Source organism: Passer montanus, unplaced genomic scaffold (genome assembly GCF_014805655.1).
Source record: "Passer montanus isolate IOZ18808 unplaced genomic scaffold, ASM1480565v1 scaffold9, whole genome shotgun sequence".
NCBI lineage: Eukaryota > Metazoa > Chordata > Aves > Passeriformes > Passeridae > Passer > Passer montanus.
The window spans coordinates 10,318,299-10,338,524 of record NW_024374367.1 but is presented as its reverse complement, the minus strand read 5'-3'; the positions used below and the strand labels follow the sequence as shown (position 1 = coordinate 10,338,524).

At 45.5% G+C, this 20,226-nt stretch overlaps 1 protein-coding gene across 1 annotated transcript in view; it reads right to left on the bottom strand.

Moving 5' to 3' along the window:
- The window catches only part of SYNPR (synaptoporin), a 101,631-nt gene extending 85,980 nt beyond the window's left edge, over window positions 1-15,651 (bottom strand). The window contains exons 1-2 of the mRNA XM_039695463.1: window positions 15,565-15,651; window positions 15,408-15,473 (exon numbers count right to left, since the gene is read on the bottom strand). Of these exons, the coding sequence (XP_039551397.1) occupies window positions 15,408-15,473; window positions 15,565-15,582 (84 nt within the window). The 5' untranslated portion in view covers window positions 15,583-15,651. The remainder of the gene's footprint in view (window positions 1-15,407; window positions 15,474-15,564) is intronic.
- Between the last annotated feature and the right edge of the window lie 4,575 nt (window positions 15,652-20,226).

The window sequence follows — 20,226 nt, the reverse complement described above, 5'->3', positions numbered from 1 at the left end:
TGTTATCCAGGGGAACTGGAGAGAGGCTGACCCCCTCCAAGAGTTATGAAAAAAAATAAAAGGCAATACTCGTAATTCCCCTTGAAGAGCCTCATGGTAGCGTTCTTATAAAATATTACGCAAATGTTATTTCCAGTTCAATTTTTTTTAAGATTCTTGGAAGATAATGGTAAAGTGTCTACACTGAAGAGCACTCATGATCTCTTCAATCTCTCAGAGAGCAGCACAAGCAGGTTTTTCAAATACAAGTATGACACTATCCATGAAGGACTCAATCTTTGCATCCACAGGAGGAAAACGTTAGACAAATGGTTTGGGGAATTCCTGATGGTCCTCAGGGATGTAAAGCTTGGCTGAATGGGTCAGGGCCTGAACAGTGTGCATTGTGCACATCTGCATGGACACGCAGGGAGTGCTGAAATTGGAACAGTTATGAGAAGGATGAATGAAGATATTAAACATGCAAAAAGTTCTGAGAAAAGCCACTTAAATTGAAAAGGATTTTCTCATTTCTAATTCAACATTACTAATTCAACAGCTGATAAGAGTTCTCTGATCTCTCCAGCATGTCTCAGATTTAAACAATTTTAGGCATTTTTGTATTAAATAGCCTTTCAAATATTAATCTTGTAAAAACAGAGGGAAATACATATGCATTTAAAAACACGCTTGCTTCACAAATACCACTAAAGCAAGCTGATACAAAACCATGGTCTCACAGCCCCTGAGGGGCAAAAGCAATGACCAAAAATAAAGAGGTCACTCCCCCAAAATGCAGATATGCTGTCCTGGAATATGACACCACACGTGTTAGATGTGGATGAGTGTTTATATCCAAAGAGAGCACAGAACTTTCCAAAAGCGGGGCATTTACAGCAGCCTGGGATTGAGCACTGGAGTATCTTGACCCAAGAAACGACATTGCAGCCTTCTCCACATTTTGCTGCTCATGTAAAGCTCACCCAGACCCTCGTGACTGACGTAGCTCTGGCCCAGTGTGAGGTGTTAATGTTTAATAGGCGTCTCCTGTACCCAGTGGTCACTGTGACAGCAGGGAACCAATGTTTATGATTCAACACTTCAAACAGAAATCTTAGATGTGGCTACCTCTCAACAGGAGGAAACATCTGAAGAATGTGTTTTTCTGATATTTTTACTTCCTGAGAAATGAAGGGTGCTTTCTGTATGACTCACATCCATGTTTTTCACTTGTGATATTTTTAAACTCTGAGATCCAGCACTGATTGGAATGCAAAAAGTGTGACTTTTCTCCCGTCCTACCCCAAAGGGCCTTTCAGCCAGGGACAGGTGACAGCAGGAACTGGGAGTAGGTCATCTCTAGGTTTACAATGGGGGTAGAAAGCTTCAAAGAAACAGCTTTAGAATTTATGACTGTCATCCATATGTGAAAGCTAAAAGGTTTGATGAAAAAGAAGTACACAGACGTCTTTCCTCTGAGAACATAATGTGTATTTGAAAACAAACAGAAAAACTCATCCAGAATAAGGGCTCCTTTCTCTCCTCTCCAGTCAAAAGTATCTTGACAGTGTAGATGAGAGCTAATTTTTTTTAAAATGCAGTTAATTAAATACATAATTCAAAGAGATAGCCTCATGACAAGTGATCCAATGCAGATTGTTTATATGAATTTCCTCTCACTGCACATTCCTTCCCAAATTCTGCATGCTTATATTAGGGCATCATGGAGAAACCTACATCTGTCCTAGCTGCACCCAGACTGCAGATCTAAATTGTCCAGTCCTCAAAGAATCAAAAGATGTAAAAAACAAATACAACAAACAATGATAAAAGAGTCTCAATGCTTTGAAACTCCTCCCTAGTGTCCAGCTTCTCTTTCAGCTTGGAGAAGGCTGAAGGGCTCCTTTCTGGACCAAGGCTCACCATAAAATCTTGTTGCCTGGGCTTAAAATGTCTTTAGCATCAGGCCAATGTAAATGCTGCCTTTCTTTAAGTACAGTTTAGTTCCTTTAAGACACCATTCAAGAGACCTAAATGCCAGCCTCAAGCTCAGACACAAATAAGCATTCAAAGGAAATTCACAGGCAAGGTTTTGCTCTGGGCAGAAAGATTTTGCTAATGGTTTCACAAAACTCTTTTTTCCCTCCACAGGAACAAAAAAGCTGAAGCAAGTTGAGGCAGAAGAACCACACCAGCAGCCAGAACAACAATAAAACCTGGAAACTGAAAGGTAAGAAAGGGTTTCTGCCCAGTCAGGGGGAAGATGGCTGCAGATGCTCAGAGGATGCAGGAGCACACCAGGATCCTCTGTACTGCCAGTGTGAATAAACAGGGGTGAATCACCACATCATCTGAAGCAACTCCTTTTAAAAGGATAACCTGCAAAGGACTGAAAACCTGACTAATGATTAAGATCAAAAGGGGTAACATCAACACAGAAACCTATTCAGTCTATACAAAAATGTCTCCAGCTCTCCAAGTGACAGGGAACACGCTGTTTGCTTAGCAGCGACACAGAACTGTACAAGATACAGAGTTTAAATACATTTCCATTCAGATAAGTTATCTCTTCCCCTCCCCACCAGCAGCTTTTAAAAGATTCATCTTGAACTTACAGCACTGGAGGGTTTTTTTCTTCTCAGATTTTTAATTCACTGGCATCATAAAGACCTTTGGCAATTTACAGTGTGAAGAGCACTTTCTCCTCAGATTGCCCTGCTTTGAGTCAGTTTGTACACTATGGTTACTTCATTACTTACATTGCATTACACAGGGGCAAATGCAGCAGGCACTGCTCTCTGCAGCAGATGTGCCCCAGGGCCAGCACCAGCCAGATGTTTCCCAGGGCCCCACATCAGGAGCAGGGGCTGGGCTGCTCTACCCCGACTGCCCCTCGGCAGTGCTGAGCCTGGCACAGACCTTCCTTCTGGTCTGAAAGTGGGGTAAATCAGAGAGACTGCAGAGGACACAGCCACAGCAGCAGGCTACACTAATCAAAGTGTTGCAATTAGCAAAATTAAAAAAAAAACCAAAAAAACAACAACCAAATAGAAAAAAAACAACAACAAACCACCAGGCCAACAAAGCAAAACACCCAAACCTATGTGAGACCCCCAAATTCTGTTGAACTGCAGAAGGAACACTTGAGGAACCAGAATATATTTCTTCCTGCCTCTTGTCATGATTGTATCAGCTGTTTGTCCTCCTGTAAGTCAGAGAGATGCAAGCCAGACTCCTCAAACCCTCATGCCACGCTCCCACCATGTAGTTTTGGTGATAGTTACATCAGGGGTAGAGCAAAAAATTACAGGTTTAGCAACTGTGAGCAACCAATGCACAAAGTTTTCACCCTGCCACTCAATTACTGACAACAAAGTGGCACCTGGGCCAGAAAATCCCATGGATTTTCTTTAGACATATTCAAAGCAGAGCATTCCCATATCTTGTTGCCTGATTGCTGCTTCTGTGAGATGTCTCTTTTTCATAAGCACTTCCTATCTCTACATATTATATGCTGGCTTTAAATATCACAGATAAATACAGGTGCTAAAAATCAGAATAGACTGCAAGAATCTCATCTTCCTCTTTGAAGGCACCTGCACTTTCTTGGTGGGGTAGTGAGCTGCTGCAATGCCAGGAGGCCAGTCCATAGGAATACGTGACCACTATATATGGCATGTAGAATCTGATTTTTCTGCATACCACCATATGGAACAGAATCTCAGCGGCATCAAACGTTTACCTAAACTCCATTAATGTCTTCTGCAAGCCAATATTTATAGCATACACACCAGTAGCTGCTGTCAGAGTGTGTATAAATGTTAAACTGAACTGTTAAAGAAACATAATGACAGATGTAGAGATGCTGAAGAGTGCAATCTATTCTAATTTATGATAATTTATTTCCATCATCTGGAGCCCTATTCAGAAGAGAAAGCTGAATGCATCCCAAAGCGCATCATGGGGTGGAGCGTAAAAATCCCCAGAAAAAAAAATAAAAATTCTCTTTTAAACGAAGCAAGAATATTCTTGTCCTAAAACCCAGGATATGCTTAGCAATCTCTCTGTGCAGAAGCAATACAGATGTGGGGTACTCAAGCCCTGCCTCCTGGCAGCCCAGTGACACATGGGTTTCAGAGCAATTTGGGAATAGCTGGGAACTGTTTGTCCCATGAGAGATGTCTGATCACTGCTGAGTCACTACTTTTGGGGGACTAAGCTGCACAATGAGCATTTGTGAGCTCTGTGAGAGTCCCTCCAGCTGCACGAACAAACAACGCTGCACCCATGGGTGGCCAGCACTAACGAGCACATACATTTGAAGAGGGAAAGCCATTTTTAGAAATGAGTGAACTAAGCCATGGTGAGCTACATGGCAGAAAGAGCTTTTCTATTTGATTTCTCAGCAACACAAGCTGTGCTGGATCAGCTCTGCCATGAGACCTGAACCCCATCTCCATCTCCTGTTGCTGTCATTCTGCCATGAAAGCCATGGTGGAGAGGATGAAAAAAGAGAAAGGAACAAAAAGCAGTGCCAGGACTCAGTCCCTGCAGTGGGGACCACCGCTGGGCTGTGGAGGACCACGGGCAAGGAGCTGATTTCCATGGCATCATCCCTGCCTGGGAAGCAGCAGTGGCAGGAGGCTCATACCCCGTGGCACAGCCAGCATCCCCTGCATATGTCAGCCCGCCGTGGAGCCAGCTCCTGCTGCCTGCCAGGGCCTCACAATCTGGCCAGGCACAGATTTGTGCTGGAACAGGCGCCCTCTCTGCAGAGCTGCCTGCCACGAGTGACAGGCTGCCACAGCAGCCCCGGGACCGCGCAGCCCACGGAGCCAACGCAGCAGAGCACGGGGCTTAGGAATGCTGCTGCTCTGCTGTGCTGCCCCTGCACAGCTCTGAAAAACTCCACTGTCGGCCAGCAAAAGGGCAAGGCACACAATAAATGCACAGACTACAGCACCAGCATGCACTCGTGGACTTACACGTCAGATGACAACTTTCAACCCAATTTTCTGCATTTTAGACTCACTTGTCTTTTCCCAAAAGAGAGTAATCTCTAAAAAAAATCTTGACTTTTCTTTCTAAGTGCCAATGCTAAGGGCTTGCAACATCTACCCTGGGAACATCAGTGCTGTGCCTTCAGTGAGTTTGTGTTGGCCCCTCACTCTGTGCCTGCTCTGGAAATCAGATGCCACAGGCAGACTAAAGTATTTCAATGGGCAAAAGGGCCCCAACACGGACTCTTCCAGAAGGAGTGAGCCTGGGGCACCTCAGCAAGGTGTGCAGAGGAGAAGAATACAACCATTTCTGTAGAGAATATCTCTTTAGAGAAATATTTTGTGTTGAAATAATTGTAGTTTCTGTTACAAATATTCCTCCATTCATGATATCACCAAAGCGCCAGTTTTCAAAGGAAATTAAGAATTATTTTTCCCTCAAGTAAATGAAATTTCTTTTCCCAAAGCAGCTCTACCAATGATTCCTTTTGATGTAGCAATGAGAGTTTCTTCCCTGACGTCTTAGGTACAACCCAAATCACAAAGGACAAATACTCCACATGATCCTTAATCACCTGCCCCAGCATATAATCCATGAGGAAACTCCTTCCAATACCTTTCCTGCTGCTCTGTGCCTGGCTGCAAGGAAAGCCAGCTGCCTGCCAAATGCTCCCAAACTGGGCACTTGGCTGGGATTAATCAATGGATGTGCCCAATGTACAACATACATTGCTTCTGCTCTCTGACTGAAAAATTAAAGTTTATTAATTATTCCACTTGAAATTAAATTCCTTTCACAATAAAATCTTCACTCTTGGCATCAACCCTCTCAATGAGTAATCCCATCAAGGAAACTCTTCTTGCAGCACCGTTCACAGCAGATTAAAAAAAGGAAGTGAATATGTTTAGAGAGAAACTCTACTGAGCCATACTTGTGAGTAAATCCCTCTGTCCACATGCCCGTGGGCCACCAGTTGGAAAAGGCAGCTTGCAATGCACTCAGCACTTGGCAGTGAGCAGCTTTTGCACTTTTATCCACCCTCAAATGCATCCTTGCATCTGCATGAAAGATTAGAACAAAATGCTGCTACGACACAACACCACACACCATGTGCATCAGCTCACCAAGATCAAAGGCACACAGCAGCAAAAAATTTAATTAAAATGTTAAAATTAAACAGGAAGGCATCCATTGTTTAATTTTTTGGCAGGCATCTTCTTTCAAGCCGGGTCCTAATTCCATTCCAGCACGCTGACTGCCCCTGGAGAAGGCAATCAGGAGAGCTCTGCCGGATTCATCAGCCGCTGGATTTGGCGGTGGGGGAATCCCATGCTTGCTTTGGCTTTCAGGCACAGTCCCCAAAAAAAACACTAAGAGAAACTGAAACTCAGCTTCAAAGGATAATTATTGCTGTATAGATATTCTGCAGCAATAAGCCAATTTCCAGTATCAAACCTAAGCCCCCTGGGCTGGGCACAAGATATGCCCAAGAGCATCATTCCCCCTCACAGTCCCAACAGGGAGGTGTGACCTTGCCAAGTTCAACCACTTCAGGACACCCTTCCCTCCATACAAAGGCTGTTTGAAATGGGGTAAAAAACTGATGCAAAGAAGTGGTGCTTTGTGTGCAACATGACCTCTGTGTGGGGAGGAGCAGGGGTACACCACAATGTGGTTTTAGACTTGCATGCAGCTGGGGGCCTTGTCTTTTTTGGTTTTGCTTGGAGCATACCTCCAGCACACAGCCAGGGAGGAGATTATTCTGAAAACAGTTCAAGCAATGCTCAAGTTTGCTTGTTCAATAACTGTGAGATATTTCCTGGCTTCCTGGGGTATTTTGGGCTGAATGCTTAAGGTAGCCATTGACCATACAGCCCACCTCAGGGAGGCTGAACAAAAAAGCCATATATCTCCTTGGATTTTGGGAACCTAGAAAGGAAGATTTTGTTACTTCTTTAATACTATTTGGGATGCCAGAGAGGCTTTTCACCTAATATGAAGATTGTCAAATGCAGTGTTAAACATGGGGCCCCAATACAAGCACCCAACATGCATGTGACAAAGAATTTGAGCTGGGGCTTATCACTTCAAGCCAAAGATACTTTGGATTTGCATCACCTGAGAAATTACACAGGAGGGCAAAGCATTAATATCAGGAAAAGAGAAGACTGAGGACAAACACAATAAACTTCTCTTTGAAATTCAAAGAGTTACTGTAGAGCTGTTACTATAAATGACTTCCTGATGTATCAATGATCTTGCTGATGTTGGTTAGCATTTCATTTTGAAATCTTCTGGGCAGAGTTTCACCCTCAATACTTCAGAGTTTTGAGTACTTCTAGTGAATATTCAGTCAGGCTGTTCACAGCAGGCTCTGGTATTTCTCATAGAATAAAGATCAAGTTGACAGGTTGGGACTTTTGCAAGAGAGTCAAATCAGATTTATTTCTGACAGCAGGTCTGGGACTGTACACCTCTCCTCTGAAAATTGATAAAACTTAATTGAAATCTTCCTGCTTCAGTTTTTTTCTCCTGCTTCCTTAACATTACCTCCCTCCTGCACATTTTAGTGACTAGAATGGGGTCTTCTTATCAAAGTGATTTCTCCAATCCAGCAAAAGCCCCCTGTGTCATGGTCTGATGACTGAAAACATCCTCACCACCTTCTGCCTTGCAATGGCCCTGCCAAACTGGGCTGAACATCTGCACCAGCACTTATCCAAAACCTGGAGCCCTCAGAGCTCCCCACAGTGTTTATCCCAAGCCTCAGGCTGCAGCATTTTCTGCTCCCCACAGTATTTGGCCAGCAGGTCCCACAGGCTCTGCCTCTAACACAGCCTTCTCCCAGATGCTAAGGCATTCTGGAAAAGGCACAGACAGAACAGCTTGCTCAGAGAAACACAATTATCTATCCATTAGAACACTGGAAAAAAAAGGAAAGGTAAAACAATAAAGGGCAATGAGCACATTACTTCAGCCTTTCCTGGGCCTTTTTCCTGGGTCATGCCTCTACCCCTCTGCTTTAAGGGCCAAAGCTGACATTCACCTTGTGAGACCTTTCTTCCTTGCTCTCAACACTGAGGTCCATAGCATTTGTTTCATGCCACAGATGGCTGCTCATGTGGAAAGCCCTCTCTCCTCAGGGGCCACACCAGTCTAATCCTCTGCTGATCCTTCTCCCCTGGCAGCATTATGAAAATACTTCACCACAGCAGAACCCAAGCTGTCCAACACAAGACTCTGCTCCCTCCCACCACAACAACCCTCCGAGCCTGACCCACAGCAGTTCTCCCTACACCATCAATTCCAGATTAGGTTTGAGCACTTGCAAATGAGTGCAAATGCCCCATCCAAAAATCTGGAGCATGCACTCATGGATGGGCCTGCATCCATAGGCTGCTAATGAAGCAACACCTGATATTTTTGTTTATATAAAATATTCTTAGAGAATACTTCCTTACTTAAATAAATGTCATAAATAATGGCGTAAATAAATGTAAAAATGGCATTAAAATGTAATAAACAATGGCATAAATAATATCTACAATTATATTAATTGGAATCTCCATCATTTTATGTGAGTTATGATTTTCCTTAAAAATGGGAAGCACTATTAGCTTTTTTAACTGAGTGAAATATTCAGAATGGGAAAACAATGCTTCCAAACACAAACCTGAGAAGTCTCCAGCATGGCCAGAAGATAAAACTGTGCAAATTAAAGCAAAATCTTATACAGTTTGCCTATATTCAGTATTCTTTTGCTTTTGCCAAAAAGCAAGCAAGCTGTCACCTTAGCAACAATGTCACACTTTGCAGCACATATGCCACTTTGAACAAACACCTTAAACACAGCATCTCCACACTGTACATTCCTTTCTATAATGTTCTCAACAGCACTCTGTAGACCCCCATGAGAGTAAAATCCATGAGGGCCTCTCTGGCAGCTGCTGGGCTGGACAGCCAGCCAAGGGCTGCTTTCCACACTGCACCCCAGGCCCATACTAAGAAGCATTTTTATCCAGAGCCCAAGGGGAAAACTGGGCTTGCAGGGGTACAGCTTTGTCTTCCACAGGCAGCCCTGTGCAGAGCCCAGTGTCACCTGCTCTTTCCTCTTTCCCTGCTCAGGACAAGGTCCTCTCCCCTGGAGCAGCGTGGAGAACTTCACCAAGCATCTCCTGCTCCTTGGGATCACACACAGTGCCATGAATGCAGGTTAAACCAGGGACCTGAGCATCCAAATGATTAAAAGGGTTTTATCAGAAGATCTCCAAGCCTGTCCTCTCCCAGCTGCAACATCTGAATCCAGAGATGTCAACATGCAGGGCTTTTACCCGGAGCTCCAATTATGCAGATGCTGATTTACAGGAGTGATGACTGAAACATCGCCCTCATAAAAATTGTCAAGGAGACTTTAACTGTGTTTGTCTAATAGCAGAACCCTCTATCTCCACAGATCTTATTGCTAGTTTGAAAGTCAGATCATTTTTGTTCTTCTTTTCATAGAAACCTGGTTTGCATATATAATCAAATTTAGCATTAATGAGTCTCTTTTCTCATCATTATTCCTAATGCTTCAAACAGCCACACTCGAGCAGCCATTGAAATGGCTTGCCATGGGATTTTACCAGTTTCTCACAGGAACTTCCACAGCAGCAGCATGTAACTCCAAAAAGTTCTGCTCCTGGAGCCCTGTCTCTCAACCATATATGCTAATCCTACATAATTATTTTATGCCAGGTTGCACTCTAGGCTGCTTGAGAAACATCAGGATTTAAATGAACTATTAGGTGACCTTTTAAAATCAGCTCTTCCATGATCACAACACAGTCCTAAAATGGAAAATGGTAGGCATTTTCCGGATGAAAGATGTCATTTATTTGCAATGTGGTCAGGCACTGCTGACCTTTTCTCTTCCCCTGTATCAGCATTTGTACCATTTTAACAGCAACTTGCTGATAAGCACAGTTCTCAGTTTCCAACCAGATATGCATGCAGATAATCATGGATGTGAACAGCAAAGCAGTCAGCTCTCTGCAGGCTGCATAAAACATGGGACCACAAGGCAGATTTTCCTGTTCTTCCAGTTGTGTTCTGGGTTTTCAGTCTTCAGAGCTCCCATCTTTTTCTGCTACCTTGATCTAAAACTGTATTTTTTATCAAAGCCAGAGGTCTCAGAATCATGAGACTCGCAGTAGTTGAGACTTGAGGACCACAAGGTAGAGCACCATGTAGGCACTGCTAGTGCTTTGCTGCCTTTATGCCAGTCCCACTGGCAGAGTGACATACGGCTTCCACATCTGCCTTCAGTGAGACTACAAAAACTTTTCAGATCCTTCCTATTGCACACCACAGAGCCTCATGTCTAACAGCAAAATCCACTTCCTGGGATCTTCCTAATAAAAATAACTCATCTGACAGAGTTCCCTGCCTGTAGATTACCCCAATAAGTGCTCAGAAGTTTCAGGCCCAAAGCCAAGGACAAATGAAGCTTGTTCCCAGGTCTCCTGGATGCTCACATCTTGTTGGTTCATCATTAATTTTTGCCTGCCCAGAGCTGCAGTGTATTTTGCATGCATTATGCTAAGCTGCCTATAAGAAATCATCCAATTAATGACAGCTTACAGAGAAGGGTTAGTTACACGGTAATTACCTTTCTAATATTAAAATACCATAGAAATGGATTTACATTTTTTGATTTAGTGGCACATGTTTCACTGACCTGACACTACATGTACAAGACCATTGAGGCAGCAACTGGGACCAGTTTACAAGAACAGCTAAGTACTTACATCCCCAGGCAGACATCAAAAGACTCGTCAATACATTTTTAACCTGCGTATGTGATTCTTACACATCAAGATCAATGGGCCCAGCATTAAATGCAGCATCTGATCCTGGCTGTATAAGCAAAATCACCAGGAAATAAGAAATATTACTCTTCTTTAAGGCTTTTCTTTCAATATGGGGGTAGAGAAGATCAAACACTCAACTCTTCCACCCTGCATTCATAAGGAGCATTAAGCTTCAGCAAGCTAACCCTGCTCCATCAACTAAGTATCTGCCCATACCAGAATAGCCAGCAGCCTTCTGGTTAAGCAAAAACCAAACACATATATGCAAATGTGATGAAGCGTCTCAAGCAACTATAAAACATCTCGGGCCCATAATACACTAGACAGAGCAAACTACTAATCACACATGCTTCATGGAAACATTACCTTCTTATTTCTTTCCCATTTATTTTCAGCATCTCAAGATATCTAGGCTTTTCTGGGGCACACTTGAAAGCACGCAGCTACTTATGTCCATTCATATGCATGCAAATATAATCCAACAAAAGCTCTCCACGGCCAGATGAGCAATCAGCACTAGGACAAAAGACAAGACTTATTATCAGTCTTTCAAGATACAGATTCCCTCTGCCTTCTGAACACACATCTGTGTGCAAGGCAAGAGGTGCTAACCCTTTCAGAATCTATACCATCAAAGCAAGCTTGACTCTTGCCAGGCAGGAAACAGCCTGGCCTTTTTCCTGGCTCACCAGTCAAGTGATCACAGCGTGAAGGCAAGGAGGCAAAGAGATGTTAGCTTGGTCCATGTGCACCACACACAGATTTTTCAAACAATCTTCATCCAATTTCCCCCAGAGATTTGATGTCCAGTGCTTTGGAACTCTTTGGTACAGCCCATGAAGGTGCCCATGAGCAGTGATGAAAGCCAGTCATGCAAGGTCTGCAATGTATTTTTTCTTTGCATAAAGGCAAGAAATAAAACAGCTCGGACACATTTGAGTTCACTGAACTAACATTCACTTCCAAGTTGTCCTATTAAGAGAAGCCATAGTGTCCACAAGATTTGTCCCGCAACATAAATGATTCACAAGTGCCCTGATAGAAGCTGCACTGGCTTACACAAAGTTACAGTCTGGCCTTTGTGCCAAAAATACCCCCTGCCCACAGCAACCCAGACACAGCTGCAAGTTGGTGGAGATGGGAGCTCACTGCAAGGCATTTTAAAACACCAACCTATAGATAACCATCAAGGCAATCACAGCAACTCCTGACTGGCACAATGGTGGAGTTTCTGCATCCCTGCTATTTATGGAGGAACACAGAGAAGGACATTATGGACGCACTGCAGCTCTTGTTACTTCCCAGGAAACTGACAAGTATCAGGTTGCTTTGGGTTTGCAGAAGGAAAGTTGTTTGTTGCAATTCACAATGAAATTAAACACACACACCCACACACCCCACCACGAACTGTGCCCCCTCCGCCCCCACACAGCCTAGGGATACAAAGTTCCCATTTTTACAAAAACATTTTTGCCAGTAACAGCCTGAGTACAGCAGGTAGTTCCTATACCCATCACATTGCATGGGGAGTACCTTGCTTTTCACTTAATTTCCTCTTCTAGGGCTCCAGAGAGGCAGCAAGTGCAAAACAAATAGACCAAAAGTGACAAACTTGCTTGTCTTGCTTACTTTTTGCAGACCCAAATAAAAACAGTCTAAACACATCCAGAGAGTCACAGGACTGAAATTAATCCAGGGAGATGAATGTGTATTTCTTCTCTTTCTTCTTTCCTTATTCATTATTGCCAGGTGCACGTATAAGAGAGTTATTTTTCAAATGAAGTTGTAAGAGTGTTTGTGACATTGCTACTGGTTGTAGTGCCACAGTGGATTATCTGAGAAACAAGCTTCAGAAGAACATTCTTCTCATGCAAAGATCTGTGGAGTAACAGCCAAGGGACTAAAGATGAGCAAGAACAAATACAGCTTTTAAACAGTTCTTCCCTGCCCCCAGCACATGCCATGAGTTGACTCAAAGCTGGAAACACCCAGGCCTCACCCAGCGCAGCTGTGAGCAGTTTTCCAAGTTCAGATTTGTGATCCACATGCTTTATTGCCAAGGTAGAGTCAAAAAAAATGCAACTCTTGCATAATTGCTACAAGTAATTTTCTCGGTTTCTTTTCTTTCTCTTAACCTTTCCCAGGCCTGAGCCAATGTTGTTTCTTAATGGCTTCTAAATGCAATTTCTTGTCTGAAAATAAGATTACAGTGTACATGGGAAATACAAATGAAAACATATTACAGTGCTATGAATATTCAGAAGAATCAGCCTTATCTCAGCAGCTTCTCTCTGGGTGTTAGGTGACCATCAAAGTAGGAAATTGAGAAGGTCAGATAAGGTCCCTGCCCCTCAAGACAGAAGTCCACATCTGAGCCAGACTACAGGTAAATTTGAATCTGCACACCTAAAGATTAATTCTTCAACAGTTACAGTTTCACATCTGAGGAACACACAGCCACTTCAGCTGCCTCCAGACCCACAAATGTGTGCACCCACAAACACAAGAATTTGAGCAGCAGAGGTTGACAATAAGGATGTGCTCACCCCAGAGTCGCTATGAGCCACCCCAAACAACGAGAGTGAGAATTCAAGGCTGGACTGCATGGACAAGCTGAGGACATTTTCAGCCTGCACCACCTCCACCCTAGCAGCCTTTCTGAGGAACTCCCACAGCTCTGCCATCTGTGCTGCAACACCACAGAGCCTCCCCCCAGGCACGAGAGCCACCCAACGCCCAGAATCACTGCGTCACCAGCTGGGCTATGAACTTTACTCCCTTGCAGATGCAATCTAGGACTCAAGTGGGAGGTGTTAAGGGGTGTAATTTAACTGTTCTGATCAAGTGCAGGCTCCTGGGGGACATGGCAGAGGACACAGAATTGACTGGAGCATTTGGTCTTTTAAGGTTTAAAATTACGGCTAGGCTGATAAAAGGTGTCTGAGGGAAAGGTGGATAATTAGTTGGGACTGGAAATGGCAGAGAGAGGTGGACAGCAGTTTGGAGGCATGGTGAGAAGGAAGGGACGTTGGGAGAATAAGATTAATTGAATAGAGATGGAATTCCAGTAATCCAAAAAGCCTTTCAGGTATATTTAAAAAAAATAAAGACTTCCACACTCTGAAATATCATAAACCAAACTGTGCTTAATTCTACTTAAACATACATGGCAAATGGAGAGAAAGTAATGTCTCAGATCATCTTAAATGTTACCACACTCTGCACCCTTTTCCTATACTCCCTTTTTGCCATGGGCTGGCCCACTCTGGCCGTGTCAGGAGAGCTCTGTTACACGCAGCCGCGTGTGCGTTGTGTACACACACAGGCAACGTGCACTTCCAGCAGCCAGAAGAGCTCTACTTGTGGCTTCCAACCGTGACAAAGGCAGCTTTTATATTTGGCTGTTGGAAGAAGTTACAGACCCAGGAAAGTGCCAAGAGGAGAGTTCCCAGTCGCTGTCCCAAGGATGCCAACACGCTGGCTGGGGCGGGAACAATTTTCTCGATGGCACAGCCCATGCCCATGAGCCCAGAGTCCTTCCCAGAAGGGCTCGTTTCCCAAGCTCCATCAGACATAGCCTCATCAGGCAGACAGCCAAAAGACCACGCTCCCAGCAGCTATTTGCCACAGAACAGCTTTGCTCCCCGTTCTTCTGCCCCGCAGTGAGCGCTGCAGAGCGGCTGAAGCACCCTCAGATCAGAGCCTGGAGCTCAGCCCCTGGATGTCCTGACTTCTCCTTGAGGCAGGAGCAGCAGTGTTGGGTGGGTTTGTAGAGCTCTGGGCAAACAGCACAAGGGATCTTGTCCATCCAGTGCCATGTGCAGGTCACCCCACTCTGGGGCCACCCCGTCTCAGGCCAGGGCACCACCACATCACCATCACCCAGCTCCACGGGACCTGATGCTTCAAGGTGCCCAGCAGGGAAGAGGAGCTGCTCTGGTGAGCAGGGACAGAGTGTGGGGCGAGCAGCTGCCCCCAGCACACCAAAACACCCCCTCAGAGGCACCCTGGTCAGGCTGCACGTTGCAGGTGCCAACATGTGGATAAACACACCCGCACAGGGATGCGCCCCCCAAAATACACGCCTTACATAATTCCCCAGCCAGTCGGCGTTAGGGGAATGTGATTAATCCTCCATGACATGTTCTGAACTTTCCGTTCAGAGAGGCTCTCTGCTCCCGCAGACCTACCGGCGATGGATGTCATTTGACCTGCAGACTTCACTACGAATGAGCATCAGAGCAACACACAGTGACATTGCTCCGCACACCAATTATCTGCCTCCTTCCCCGCTCGGCCCAGAGACAAGTTTGCTAAATGCATAACGAGGATTTTATTTTCCTCGGTGGTTTTTTTTTTTTTCTTTTTCTTTAATTCGGATACAGCCAGCACACGGATCGAATGGGGGGTCACCCACAAACCCAGCCCGCCCCGCCGGCCACAGCGCTGCAGGACGCGAGTCCCCGGCCCCTCGCCCGCGTCCCCGTCCCTCAGCCCGGCCCAGCTCCCACCTGTTCCGCCGGGCGCGCACTTCGGCGACAGCCCCCCCGCAACCCCTCCGAGCCCGGCACTCACCCACTCCAGCACCCTGAGGAAGGCCAGCGGCTCCTTCACCACGCGGAAAGTGCCGGCGGAGGCGAGCTGCGGGCAGACAGAGGGGTCAGCACCGCGCCCGCTCCGCGCTCCCCTCAGCGCCGCGCAGCCCGCCCCCCGCCCGCGGCGCTCCGCGTACCTGGTCCACCGCCTCCATGGCGCCGCAGCCCCGCGGAGCGGAGCCGAGCGGCGCGGAGCCTTCCTCCCTCCCTCCCTCCCTCCCTCACGGCAGCCGCCCGCTGCCCCCGCCGGGCCGGGCCGCCCCGCTCCGGCACTTTTCACAGCGGCGCGGTCCCTCTGGGGATTCGTCGTGGTGTTGTTTTCTCTTTTAACGTTTTATTTCTGGCAGGAAGGAGAAGGAAGAGATCGGGGAAAAAAATAAAAATTTAAATAAAAAGAAAAAAAAAAGAAAAAGAAAAAAAGAAAACAAACTGCTGCTGAAACGCGCGCACGGGAATTATTAATGTTTTCAGGGATGGCAGCGCTGCCCGGTGCTCTGCCGTCCCCTCAGCCCCTCCCGGGACGAGCTCGCTCGCCTCCCTCGCGGCCGCAGGGCTGCAGCTCTGCGCTCTCAGCCCTCGCTCCCTCCTCTCGAAAATGCTTTTTCGAGCATTTCCTTGACAGCAGAACAGCGTTTTCTGCCTTGCTGCTGTCCTGGCCTCGTTTCCCAGCACAGCCTTAACAATTCTAATGCATCCCGGGCGGCACAGCCCGGCAGGAGTGGAGGCTCCCCGCGCCCATCCACGCTCACCGTGGATGCATTTCCAGCTCCTCGTGACATTTAAACGCCGCGGTGAGGATGGAGCAAATTCCTGCCCCAGTAAGGGCTCAGGACGCAAATCCATCAACCCGTTTAAGAGCACAACAGCTTCTAGATTGAGACCCCGAGTCTACAAACATTTGCATATCCAGCTTCACTGCCACCCTGATAACCAGTCGTGCCACCCGAAGGACACCAGTGCTCAAATAGGATTTCGGCCATAAGTAGGTCAGAGATGTGCCTAAAAAATACCTGAAGCTTTTACTCCCTGGACGGAATCAGCCATCTGCAAAAGTTAAATAAGTCAATTAGTTTTGCTCAAACTACATCTCTGTTATAAAAACCCCAAACAATAATCTTAATGCACTCATGGAGTAAACAAGATGGGGGGTGGGGTGGGGTGGGAGTCAGAAAAATATAAATTTATGAAGTTTTTAGTGGGCAGACGATTTTGTGTCAAAATCACAGATCTGGAACAAACTCAGCTGAAGTTTGGCAGCAGTGGGACTGGGTCCAGATTTTAAAAAAATTAATTTTTTTTAACCATATAAAAAACAGCTTTCAGGTCAGAATTACATTTAATTTTTTTCAATAAAAAAATTCTAGTATTTTATATGCTCCTTTCTTTCTACCCCGGGAGAAAAAAACAGGAAAGGAAAATGGATAATTTTTCTTACAAAATATTATCAAATATGCTTTTATTTATTTATTTATATAACATCCTCTAGGAAATATGAAACACTTCTCAGCAGTTCTAGGAACTGCCTGCTGGTGGCCCAGTGCTGTGGCAGGCAGAGTCCCCTCACAGAGGCAGAAGGACAGAGCATCCATAAATCTCCAAGATGCACAAGCAGGGAGGGATGCACAATCATCCATCTGACTTTCAGCCAGAACTTCTCCCACTGGTGCAGAGATGCAGAGCCTGGTCGCTGCGAGCCACCTGCCTTCAGTTCTTATGCCTGAAGAAGAAATTATCGTGGAATATCCCATGTTGGAAGCGACCCACAAGGATCATTGAGTGTGAATCAGTCTGGTCCCCAAGAGCAGCAGGGTAACCATTCTCCCTCCTGCAGATTTCCTGCTCTGGTGTCTGGTATTCCCACCAACAAAGCCCTTGGCTGTGGGAAGTTTCATCACTTGCTGTTTACTGTGACTCTCATGTGCTGTTTCCTTTAATAGGTTTCTTTCATGGAGAGACTTACAGCTGTGAATGTATTGAAGCAGTTCAAAAACATCCTGAGAGATTAGAAAAAAATGCTGAAACATTTAGTAAAGGCATAACTTAGCAGGAGACTGGGGAAGATGTGAAGAATGTTTTTTCCCTAATTTTATCAGTAGTGCATTGGGAAAAAAATCTGCCCCATCTCCATTGACTGCCATAGAGAATTGGAAACCTAATTCACTAAGCCTTTATTAATTACCTCCAATTATAAGCCTGCAATTTTAGTAGCAATTTTCAAAAATTGTCAAAGAAAGGAAAACAAAAGTAAATGCTCCTAAAACCTTTACTACTGGCAGGTTGCAAACTGGGATGATGTCCCCCACTGTTCTCTAGGTCAGCACACTTGGGTTTTCAGCAGATGCAGGAGTTCCCTCATGGTGTTTTGGTTTTTTTTTCTCATTCCCTCTCCACCTTCCCAGCTGTGTTTTATCTTGGTGCTCCTCACTGCTTGGCCATCCCCACCTCAGCTCCTCCTCTGGCTGGAAATCCTTGCAGAACCATGGCAGGAACCTGGGTTTATAGCCAGTGTTCAGTGCCTCTTCTTGACATGATGAACTCTTCCAGATGGCTGTTAGCATTTGTTCTTGGATATGGCAGAGTGTCCCTGGCTTTCACAGCTGCTCTCTCTAAATACTGTCCCAGTCAGCTCAGAAGTAAGAACACCTCCACCCCAGTTCTTGAGCATCCTAGTACAAACCTTGCTCTGAAAATGACATTAAAGCTCCACACTTTTTTGAGCCTACCTAATAATACACACTGTGCAATGCATGTTCAGGTTAGCACACATGATACATCTGCAATTACTGGTGGTACAGCAAGAAGCTGTACCCCAGGCCACTATGTTATATTCACTCTTCTCACACCTGGATGGCTGGGCTTCGCATGCATGAATCAATAAAAGCCAGAGAGCTGCAGTTACAAATCTCCATGCTGAATGAAAAATAGGCTGGAAAGACTCTGAGTACTGCATAGGCACAGAATCTCACACACAGGAGGCTCCTGCCCTTTCCTTTCCTTGGAAAGGGTCCAGCAGTGCTCTAAGGGGAAGCAGCCATGCCAGTCCTGCATCACTGCTGAGGACCAAAGTTTTCCATGGGACATGGGTGGAGCTTTAGTGCTCATCAAAAAAATAAATTTAATTGGCCCAAGTCCTAATAGGGTAAGTTTAAAAGCTAAAGTCCTATTTTCAGGATTAGCATTTTGTCCTGCTACAGGCAGTGATTTCTTTCCTGTTTCTAGGAAGCACATACCTTGATTTTTCATTTGGGTGGAAGGTGGGAAGCTTCTCTCATTAATTGCAAGTGTGAGAACTGCATCTGTTAGATGTTATGTGTCAGTAGGAAAAGCTGTAATATGTACCTACCCCTCATTTCTACCTTGGAAAGTTTTTTCTCAAAGAGCTTTGCCAAGACATGTGTGTTAGACTTCTTCCAGGCTGCCTGAACCTTTGTTCTCAATAAATAATTTCCTACAGTGTGGTCTAAGCACCAGACCAAGGGAATTCAGGCTTTTGCTTCACACCCATGGACTGCAGACCACACAGGGCTGGAAAGCAGCAGATCCATAGAAGCATGACTGTGCCAGCACCACTCCCAGCATGGCTCTGGATCAAAATTTCCCTGTGGGAATGGAGAAAGAGCCATGCAGGATGGGAACACTAACTTAAGGGATGGTAGTGCCCCTGCCCAGGACTGCAGCAGTGAGAGCCATGCCAGCCTTGAGGGGCTGGAAAGGACACTGAGGCTTTGTTTTTCCTTGGATATCTTTGATTTAAAGTCTACTTCCACCTACTGATGTGGAAAGGGTAAGGGTAATCTCTTGTTCTCCTAGGCTGGACATTAAATGTAAGCCAGGTGCATCTGCACACGGGTGTGTGCACAAAGGGTAAGCAGCAGAAAAAGTTCCTTCCTTGCATGTGGCAGAGCACAAAGCCTACAACCCATGGGTCATCCAAGCTGCAGCAGCAAGGGCCAGATGGTGGGGTCACCCAGTTTGAAGCGAATTTAAGGCAACTGGTGATAGCACCAGTGCAATTTTTTTGTGAGCAGTTGGGTGTGGAAATGAGGTCTCGCACACGCGCTAGGAGGACCATATGGTGCTTAGCACACCAGATTTCCCAGCTCCAGCCAGGCCTCAGTCTCACACTCTACCTGTCACTCTTCTCGAGATCCACACTGTCAAGGGTCACTTCATCCTCTCGGGGTCTCCATCAAATTTGTTTGCAATACATTATCTCCTAGAAAGGAGAGCTTGGTGCCATCTCTTGGATCTTTCTGTTGTTTTTAAATCTCCCAGTTATTTGATTAGGTTTCAATAGTTTCCCCCTGGGGCTGTATTCTGCACTGGGGAGCTTTTCACCTTTTCCTGGCACAGAGTTCACTCACCCATCCCAAAGCCAATTGCCAGTCATTCCATGGCTTGGCTTCACTTTTTTTGGTGTGTTCACTCTCAAATTTAATAACAGAAGAGCAACAAAATATGTGGCCTTGGGATAGCCAAGAATTGCCTTCCATGTGGCCAGGAATCACATATGGTGATCCATGGGAGAGACCAGACTCTCAGGTTCCAGCCAGGTCCTGTACCACGTTTTCCAACACCCATAATCTCCCTCCCCCATTGCATTTTCTAATCCTAGGTGTACACCCCTAGCTATAAATAATCCTTATTAAACCTAATTTCCCAGGGAATCTCATTTCTCAGTTTTCCCTGTGTGCAGATGATAGGGCCAAGCATGGACATCAATCCTCCCTTACTATATACTAAGGTAAATAACTTGAAATGCCACAGGACTGCAGAATATTCCACCCTCAGAAGCTGAA